General features: G+C 41.5%; 1 protein-coding gene across 1 annotated transcript in view; it reads right to left on the bottom strand.

Moving 5' to 3' along the window:
• Nucleotides 1-2,678: 2,678 nt before the first annotated feature.
• SUCLA2 (succinate-CoA ligase ADP-forming subunit beta) overlaps nt 2,679-10,108 on the bottom strand; it is a 44,853-nt gene continuing 37,423 nt past the window's right edge. The window contains exons 8-11 of the mRNA XM_054987861.1: nt 9,868-10,010; nt 6,913-7,033; nt 4,849-4,937; nt 2,679-3,625 (exon numbers count right to left, since the gene is read on the bottom strand). Coding sequence (XP_054843836.1) covers nt 3,551-3,625; nt 4,849-4,937; nt 6,913-7,033; nt 9,868-10,010 — 428 coding nt within the window. The 3' untranslated portion in view covers nt 2,679-3,550. The remainder of the gene's footprint in view (nt 3,626-4,848; nt 4,938-6,912; nt 7,034-9,867; nt 10,011-10,108) is intronic.

The following is a 10,108-nucleotide window of genomic DNA, read 5'->3' as shown; positions in this document are numbered from 1 at the left end:
TCCCAATCAGCAACAGCCCGATCCTGCATTTTGGGCCACTTTTCAGCCACTTTTTGCCATTTTGGGCCCAATTTTGGCCCTGAATGGCCAGGATTGGGTCCAATACAGCCAGGATAGGTGATATCAGGGGGTGTGGCATATGCAAATCAGTTAAGCTAATGACACACTTCTGTGATGGCAAGGAGCGTGGCATATGCTAATGAGTTATGCTAATGTTATGCTGAGTTCCTCCAGCTCTTTTTCTACGAAATAACCCCAGCCTATAGGAATCAGCAGAAATTTCTCACAATTTAATTCGTATGCAATGTTTTTTATGCCACGACCTCAGCCTCAGCCTCAAAAACTCCTAGTTTAAAAAGCATACAATTGGCAGTAGCACAGGTTTCTAAGAGCCTTCTATACAACCTATGTATGTGTACATAGGCTACTATGTACTATTACTATGTATGGATGTGAAATTTGGACGGTGAAGAAAGTTGACAGGAAGAAAATTGATTCATTGGAAATGTGGTGCTGGAGGAGAGTTGCGCGGATACCATGGACGGCCAAAAAGACAAATAAGTGGGTACAAGATCAAATCTGAGGCTATCGTACTTTGGTCACATCACGAGAAGACAAGATTCTCTGGAAAAGTCAATAATGCTAGGAAAAGTGGAAGGCAGTAGGAAAAGAGGATGACTTAAAAACGAGTTGGGCTTGACTCAATAAAGGAATCCATGTCCTCCAGTTTGCATGATCTAAGCAAGTCTGTTAATGATAGGGCATTTTGGAGGTCTTTCATTCATAGGCTTGCCAAAGGTCAGAAGCGACTTGACGGCACATAACACACACACAACATTTGATTTATATACCACCCTTCAGGATGACTTAACACCCACTCTGAGCGGTTTACAAAGTATGTCATTGTTATCCCCACAACTGGTCTCTGATATTCGAGTACAGCTCATGGTGTCTACCTCCTCTTTTTATGCTTGGGGCAGGATTCTGTAGCCAACTATATCAGGTTTTTTAATTGCTGAATTTTATTGTATAATCTGCTATGTATTTTATTGTATTTTATTACTGTTATACCCCGTCCTGAGCCCACTTGTGGGGAGGGCGGGTTAAACACCGAATAAACTAAACTAAACTAAACTAAAACAACAAAACACCCTGCGAGGTAGGTGGGGCTAAGAGAGCTCTGGAAGAGCTGTGACTGACCCAAGGTCACCCAGCTGGCTTCAAGTGGAGGAGTGGGGAATCAAACCCGGCTCTCCAGATTAGAGTCCCACACTCTGAACCACTACCAAACTGGGTCTCTTAAATTAGAGCAATAACTTAATTTAAATTAGAGCAATAAAACCATCATGAAAAAGCACTGATTGGGTAGGCAGTTCACAGGCGTTGATTCTAAACTGGATCCCGCCCCCGCCCCCACTGCTGCCACCACCAGAATATGGCAACAGAGCACATGACCAAAGCAGGTCCTGCAGCTGGAAATGCATACAGAAAACCCCAATTGCAGTGAGCTCTCTCAACTTGTGTGCCTCCTTTCTAATGTTGTCTTAAATGGAAGGCTATCCTCTCTTCAAAAACCCATTATCCCTACACCAACCTTCCACTTCCTTGTCCTCTGACCCAATGACCATCATACAGTAGCTGTTGCATACTAGTAGTTCCTACTAGGAGGGGGGGCAGATGATCATCTGCCCCCCACCCACAAGTAGTTATAGATACCAACCCACACCTCCACCTTTCTTATATGGTGTGCAGGAAAGGTAAAGGGGGCCCATCCGGGATACTGAAATTTATGTTCGTTGAGCCTGATTATAGGCTGTTATATCCATAGATGCATGATTTTAGTGTTTTTATCTTTTATATTCCTACTTATCACTGTAACCCGCCCTGAACCCGCTCATGGGGAGGGTGGGCTATAAAGTTAATTAATTAATTAATAATCCATCATCCTCCATCTCTTCTTTGTTGATGGATGAAGAATACAACAGTATTCCCATTGTCATCAGGGCACTGGGAACTATTTTGAAAAAATTTGCAACTTGTATGGAAAAACTGCAGCTTTCTGACATAGCACCTACAGAGCTGCAAAAGACGGCGCTACTTAGAACAGCGTACATATTACACCAATACCTGGCTGATACTTAGGTCTCTGGTGGAAACTTGTATCAGCTTAGCAAGGCCAATCAATGATAACGTGATCTTTATCACTGATTGTGTTCCGTGTAATGATGATGATGATGATGATAACTTACTTCATTTTGAAGAGACTTACTTCATTTTGGAGATTTTACAATTTTTAAATGAGAAAGTACAGCTGCCAATTTCTCTGAAACAAAGTTCCCTTGTATCCTCTCGCAGAAGTCCCACTGCCAATTAGGGGTATATGGATTAGAAGGATCCAACCTGCAGGATTTTTCTAGAACTTTTTTTCATAACAGGATAATATCCATACCTGTTTTACTATACTGGGCAGCAACTTGTTTACATAGAAGAACTACTTTTCTGTGATAAAGCCTTTACTGAGAAGGCATGCAATTCACTTTGTATACTCTGAACAATTGCTAAGATTACTGCATTAAAGAAACGTTACCAGTCTATTCATTCTCACAATCAATTACATAGCTATGCTTAATTTACATTTTAATTTGAAAATCAAAGTGATGAAATAAAGAGAACACTGCTGATTTTTTAAAGACATTTTATTAACTGCTTTAAGAAGAGGTTTAGTACATCTGCTCCAGCACTAAAGAAATAAGCTTTCTTTGTTCATGTACAAAACTACATACTAGTACTTTTAAATGTACCAGAAATCATGAAGACGTAAGTGCTACAGTACGTTTTGTAGTGATTCAATTTCACTGCTCAAATCATTTTTGCTTCCAAAACGTTTGGGGGTGGATCCAAAGGACAGACAGAACCACTCAGCTCGTAGAACAGAGTTTTTGCTGCTTCTTCCATCCCCTGAAAAGCCGCTCTTCAGAAGGACCTTCTGGTCACACAACACAGTCTTGGATCCAACCCAAGGAGCAAAGACATACATTGTTCATAAATAGCAAGTGACGTGCTCAACTTCATTGTACTGCAGAACATAAATATTTTCAATATACAATGCCGTTTCAATACATTCCTCCACTACTAAATCAGTAGTATTCTTTAAGGTTCATGAACAGTTTTCAAATAGCCCGTGAACACCAAACTGTGGGCTGCTCTATAGAGGCGCTAGCAAATCTAGCCATTACTGGGACAAATAAAAAAATCCTTTGGACTTCAGATTTTTATTTGGGAAGAAATACATTTTCAGCTTCAAGCTCCTTCGGACAATAAACAAGCATCTGGAGAGTAACTGTTTCTGTAGCTGTGAACTGGAGAGGCAGGCGATTAAGAGCAGATCTTACCAATGCAATAGTTTTATTATACGAATGGTAAGCATTTTGAATAAGGTAAGGACCAGAAAATGTCAAGTAATTAAAACCTCCACACAGACACACATATATAAAGGGAAGGGGGAGGGAAAAGAGAACAGAACAGTATCGGAGAACTCCAGTCCGCTCCATCAAATCGGCAACTGGAACTTAACATCCACCTGAGCTTGTTTCGCTAAGGTTACTATTTCGGAGAGTTTCACAACCTAAAAGACAAACACAAGCAGGAGCAACTTTATATTATTATCTTAAAATAAATATCATGAACATCTTCAACTAAACAAGGATCATTCACAAGGCAAGTCTATAAAAGCAAATCACTGGTTGGTTCCTTCAGGAATCAGCAGTAGGGACCAATGTGACCTGCTGCGAGTAGACCTCCCCGTAAGAGTGACAATTAATAACAAGCCCCCCAAAAGGCAGCTGAGCTAGTCTGCTGTAACATATTCATGACGGCAAGAGCTTTCATCAACCGGTGAGGATCATCTCCATAAGATCTTACATGGCTACCGGCAATACCTCCTTGGCCATATACTCCAGATATTTCAGACAAATAAAACATTTAATTGTAAATTAATGTATGTCACAGTTCCTGGTAAATCTACTAGGTGTCAAACCTAGGGCCTTGATTACCCAGACTGAAGCATAGTTCAGTTTCTGGATAAAACAATCTTTCTAAAAAACCTATTGCGTTTTCCTACTTATTAGAAATGCTTTCAATAGACACCACATCAATTCTCTAACAGCAAACATAATGGTGTTGTGCAGGGCAGTGAAATAGGGCCACCTGCAGGCAAAAAACAGGCTTTCTTGCACATCCCAACAACAAATACATAGAATAATATTCGTCTGTAAATATACAAGAGGACTCTATGAACATGTCTACTGAAAAAACTAAAGGATTTCATTATCCCTGACAAGCAATTGAGTGCCAGTTAAAGAAACAAAAATGGAGAACAGCAAGGAGGGAAACTGAAGTGTTAGGAGCTCAAACAGCTGGCATTATTTTACCTCAGTTCACTATTCTTTCCCCTACTGACAGGGATATGACAGTCTTTTAAGGGCTCTGACCACTTTCGAACTTTGAAGAACCCTGGAAAAGTGAGGAACCACCCAGAACGGGAAAAAATGCACTCTCTCGGATCCTAATAAGTGCACATACACATAGTCACTCAAACTGAAGAAGGAGCAGAGTCCTTAATAGCGTAGAGTATTGTCGTGGTCTTGGCATTGTAGTTCCTGACGTTTCGCCAGCAGCTGTGGCTGGCATCTTCAGAGGTGTAGCACCAAGTTTTTCTCTGCTCTAAGTTAGCTGGAGACACGATGTTGAAAAAAATGAACAACTACTTGTTAATGCACTACACACACACACACACACACACACAAGGAAGCCACGGCAAAAAACTTTTTCAAGAGCTTCTGAGCTCACCATTTTAGCAGCTTCGTCCAAATCATCACAGGCCAGGATTTTTAGACCGCTGTCTGTTATTAAAGCTTTGGCATCATCCACTCGGGTACCTGCAAAGTTAGATTTCACACATTAGGATTCCAAGGTTCTGCCTGACAATGTTATATGCTAAACTTCACTCAAAATATAGGAAATAATTCTGGAGAAGCACTGACTCTTCTTGGCTAGGCATGGCACAGACATCACTGTGTGGCCTTGACAAATTGCATTTATTTCTTTGTCATTTACAGTCTGCCTTTCTCACTGAGACTCAAGGCAGATCACATAGAGTGAGATTGGCACAGTCCATATTAAGGACGTTTCAATAAACAATGCCATAGGTTAAATAAATGCAAGTTTACAAAGGCATAGCAAAATCTGATACGGAGCTGAAGAAATGCTGAAACAGAGAATAAGCGATTCTAGGACTGACATTGGACAGCATAGAACTATCCAGCAGAGTCATATTTAAAGCAACAGGTAGTACATAGGAGCACATACTTAAAGCAAAACAGCTGCCACACACCTCTTTTCTCACAAACAGAGGACAAGTCACACACAGACATATTTTAGGACTGGGATGAGAATTATGTTGCCCAGGAGACCATGCCTTGGCCATGAGTGGAGTTTTCGATCAGTCACTCTTATGACTGTCATTCATTTAGGGTCAAACTAAAATCTCTATAATCTCCCCTCGGGTGGCTGGATGACAGCAATGGCCTTCAACTCAACTAAGGAGGAAGCCCCCACATGTAGACAGACTCAGGCAGAAGAGGGCAAGTGACTGCTGCAAGCAGAAATCTTGATTCAAGAAGCCCACCAGACAGAATTGTTATAAAACGTATTCTCTTTGGTATTTTACCAAAAGTTCAGGGGGCTTGGAGTTATGTTCAAAGAGCAGGGAAACAAGGGGACTTTTTCCATTTGTGGTGGGATTGTGATTCGGTTCAAAGATTCTGGAAGATGGTGTATAAAGAAATTGCAAGCACTGTGAGCTATAGCCCAGCTCCAATGATCTATCTTTTGTGTGTGGATCCTCCAAAAATTAGGACAAAACATACGATTTTGATGAAACATCTGACTGTTGCAGCTAGAACAACTTTGGCACAATGCTGCAAGGAGCAAAAAATGCCAACGCAGCCAGGGTGGTTATCATGATTTTGTCATGATTAGGAATAAAAATCACAACTTATAAATATGCAGTCACAGAACCTCTGGTCAGCTGAAAACTACATGAAAATCTGGTCGCCCTTTATATTATATTGGAATCATACCATATTAGAATCATATTAGCCTACCTACTGTTGCTAGAGAAGAAATGTTATTGTATACAGAGCAACTGTTGATGTGTTACTTAGATGAAACTTCTTAGATTTGTTTTTTAAATAAGGACTGAGGACTATGAGGCTATATAACCTTGTAAAAGGAACTGGTCTTTTATAGGCATGCGTTTTTTATATACAAGCTTACTCTTTTTGTATATTTCTATGTTTCCTTTTTCAATTAAAAATGGGTAAATGACCAGCACCATTGTTCTCTCGGAAGAAAATATGGCTTAAGACAGTAAGATTTTTTTATTTTACTTCATTTATACTCCACCTTTAACCCCAATGGGTACGCAAAGCGGCTTCCATCTTTCTCCACTCCTCCATTTTATCCTCACAAACCACCCTGCGAGGTAGATTACACTGAGTGTGTAACTGGCCCAAGGTCAACCAATAAGCTTCCATGGCAGAGTGGGGATTCGAACCTGGGCCTCTCAGACACTCTAACCACTACACCACGCTGGCTCTCTCAGGTTTTGAGTCCAAGCAAAATCTAACATGTGAGACCAACTAAAATGGACATAAAACAATAAAGATTCTCTCTTCATTGGCCAAAGATTGTACAATAGGGTGTACTCATGAACTGTCTTCTGAAGGTTTATTTCACCCATAAAATTCCTCAGAAAAGCAACATCAAAGACATTTTTTTTCTGTATAGATCAATGAGAAAGCAAGAGTAAAGGAATCCCTCAGACTGAGCAAATGAATAGGGTGGGCTCACCTTGTAACCGTACAACAATAGGTATTCTTAGCTCCAAATCTTTCACCGCCACAATTATACCTTGCGCAATCACATCACATCGCATAATCCCTCCAAAAATATTTACTAGAATAGCTTGTACCTGTGTAGAGAAAGATGACACAGGAACAGGAGATTAATGAAAAGCAAAGAAGAGTCTTCTATTCTTTTCCTGCTAATAAAAAGGATAATTTCTTTGTTTGACAAAGACCCCCTGCAGTTCCAAAAAACCATGACAGTTAACATGCCCCTTTTTATAAGCCGTCATGCACAGCAGGCCTCAACTCAAGGCAAAATGTACCCAGATTCTTAAGTTGTCTCATTCTCTCTCTCACACACAAAGCGTAGGAAGAATTGGGTCAGTCTCTAGGGGAAAGGAGTGGTCTTGAGAGATCCAACTCAACTGTCAACTACTACGTCCTCAGAACTACCCCTCAACTGCCTCCTCAGGAATGGAATCTCCTCATAACGGTCATCTTTTGAGAATCCGCTGCCCAAGAACTTCAAATAAATCCAGCCCCAATTTTACTGCCTCTTCTTACCTTTCCAACATCACTCATGAGCCTTACAGATCGGCATTCTCCAGAGCCCGATTTGAGGCACTTCCTTCTGCCATATTGCAGGGTAAATTTGCTCATGTGCCAATGCATGAACGCCTATGCCCATGCATGACCAACATGGTGGAATCCATCACTCATGTCCTCTTATTCTCTTATCAAGAGGAACAGGTTTGCCTTATATTGCCTCTCTTGTCTGATTTCAATCCCCTGCAGTCCTATCTCGACTTCAGACCAGAAATCTTGTGCAATTTCCTTTTAGAAGACACTCAGAGCTCAGTGACTTATGCCGTGGCCAGGTTTTGTTCTTTAGCCATTAGGAAATGCAGACTCCTTTGAGCTGAAAATATGGTGTAATTGCTTTTGCAATTTTTTAAAATCTTTTTTATCTTCATTGTTTTTATTGTATTATTTTTTCTCTCATTAATGTTCTGATCTTATTGCTATGCCCTGATGTGATAACTTATCTTTTATTTCAGATTGGTTTTGTTTTACCGGCTTTTGCTGCAATAATAAATGACTGAGAATCTGCTTGGCACTGGGTGCCTAGATACACCGGGCAACAGAACAGGCAAGAGCTGAAGACATGCAAATGATTTTAAATTTTTTGAAACAAGAACTGGCTATGTGTTTGGGGGGTGGGGGGAGGTGGGGTGTCTCTTTTTCAACTTTGGAAGCCAGGAGTGCCAAAGTGACATTTTCCATTTAATAATTAATAATTAATAATTAATAATTAATAATAATAGAAGATTTATATACCACCCCTCCAGGACAACTTAATGCACACGCAGAGCGGTTTACAAAGTATGTTATTGAGGGAGGTGGGGCTGAGAGAGCGCTGAGAGAGCTGTGACTGACCCAAGGTCACCCAGCTGGCTTCAAGTGGAGGAGTGGGGAATCAAACCTGGCTCTCCAGATTAGAGTCCTGCTGCTCTTAATCACTACCCCAAACTGGTTCTCCATATGCACAGGTGACAGTGCCATAGGAATGTGACTGGTAGTGCCAGAAGGGGTTCTATTAGGTCTGTGCTCAAAATCCAAGTTTCATTCATGCGTGAACATGTGCGCCATTCTTCATGTACATGGAGGGCACAATCCCACTGTCTGCAGCAAATAACTGCTCATTCAAGGAACAGTGTCGCAGCAGGAGAAGCAAAGCCATGCATACCTCTGCATGCACAAATCCCGAAAAGCTCAGCCAAGTAAACAGTAATGTTAAGATGAAAATAATATGGTAAGTCATAATGGTTCAGTGAAAAAGCAGGAGACTGGTCCTAATCACTGCTTTGGCTGATGATAGATGGACTAGCCAGTGACAACAAAATAATAGTACCTCCACCTCCCTAACATACTGTCAATCTCCTGATCCTGTGCAGAAGAGTAGGGGTGGGGTGGGGGCGAAATAATGAAATATTCTCTTCGTTGGAAGGATATCAGATTCCTCTCCCTTTAATGTATGAGTATGAATGCAACAACAGAATAGATGTTGTTGAGTCACAACCGACTCATTTTGACCCCATGAAGTCCCACCTGATGGGGTTTTCAAGGCAAGAGAAGAGAAGGTTTGCCATTGCCTTCCTCTGCATAACAACTCTGGACTTCCTTGGGGGACTCCCATCACTTTGGTTCTGGGGAAATTCCATCCATTACCTGGCTTCAGTTTTGTTCTGTTGGAATTTCTCTGGGACGAACTTGCATTTGGGAGCGTGCCTTGGCCGTAGCAGCCTTGCCCCAGTGTCTTTCTGCAGTGGGAGTCAGTTTTGACCTCCCCCCATAAGATACATTGGAGAGGTGCTGGGGGCATCCTGTTCAGGTGCCCATAAAACTGGACTCTGAGGTCCAATCTTCTTGAAACTTGGGCATTCTTTAGAGGACAGTAAGCAGCAGGTTCCCTGCAAATTTGGTGCTTTCTTTAAAAATGACCACCCCAGCTCCCCAGACAGCCCCCAAATAGGTTTCCCCATAAAAAATAATGACCAAATAAATCTGGGATTTTCTAATCTTGCCAGACAGGATTAGAGAATCTTATCCAGATTTCTGTACCATGCATCTGACGAAGAGAACTTGATTCTCGAAAGCTTATGCTACAATAAAATTGGTTAGTCTTAAAGGTGCTACTGGACTCTTTTTGATTTTGCTACCACAGACTAACACGGCTAACTCCTCTGCACCAATTTTTTTTGTTTCCCTGAAACCCAGATCTAGATTTTTTTGCTGCAAACCCTTAACTGAAAGCTTTCAACAGCCAATATGCATGTGTTGCCCCCAGATTTACATACCAACATATCCCCTTGTCCTGCCTTTCAGCCCACAAATGCCCCAAAGGCATACGTTCGAAGTTACATGGAGGGTGGCCTTTGTATAGCAAGGGTGTTCTTACCTTTTTATCAGAATTGATAAGTCTAAAGGCCTCTGTCACTTGCTGTGCTGTAGCACCGCCTCCAACATCAAGGAAATTTGCTGGAGTGCCTCCATGGAGCTTAATTATATCCATTGTGGCCATTGCCAGACCAGCCCCATTCACTGAAAGTGGGGGGGGGAGGAGAGAGAGACAGAGAGAACTCTGAGAATCAGTCTCCTGGGAGGAGAGAGAGACACTGAGAATCAGTCTCCCTGGAGGA

This window comes from Eublepharis macularius, chromosome 1, assembly GCF_028583425.1.
Source record: "Eublepharis macularius isolate TG4126 chromosome 1, MPM_Emac_v1.0, whole genome shotgun sequence".
Lineage (NCBI taxonomy): Eukaryota > Metazoa > Chordata > Lepidosauria > Squamata > Eublepharidae > Eublepharis > Eublepharis macularius.
The sequence above is the reverse complement of the archived record's forward strand: the minus strand, read 5'-3'. Positions and strand labels throughout refer to the sequence as shown.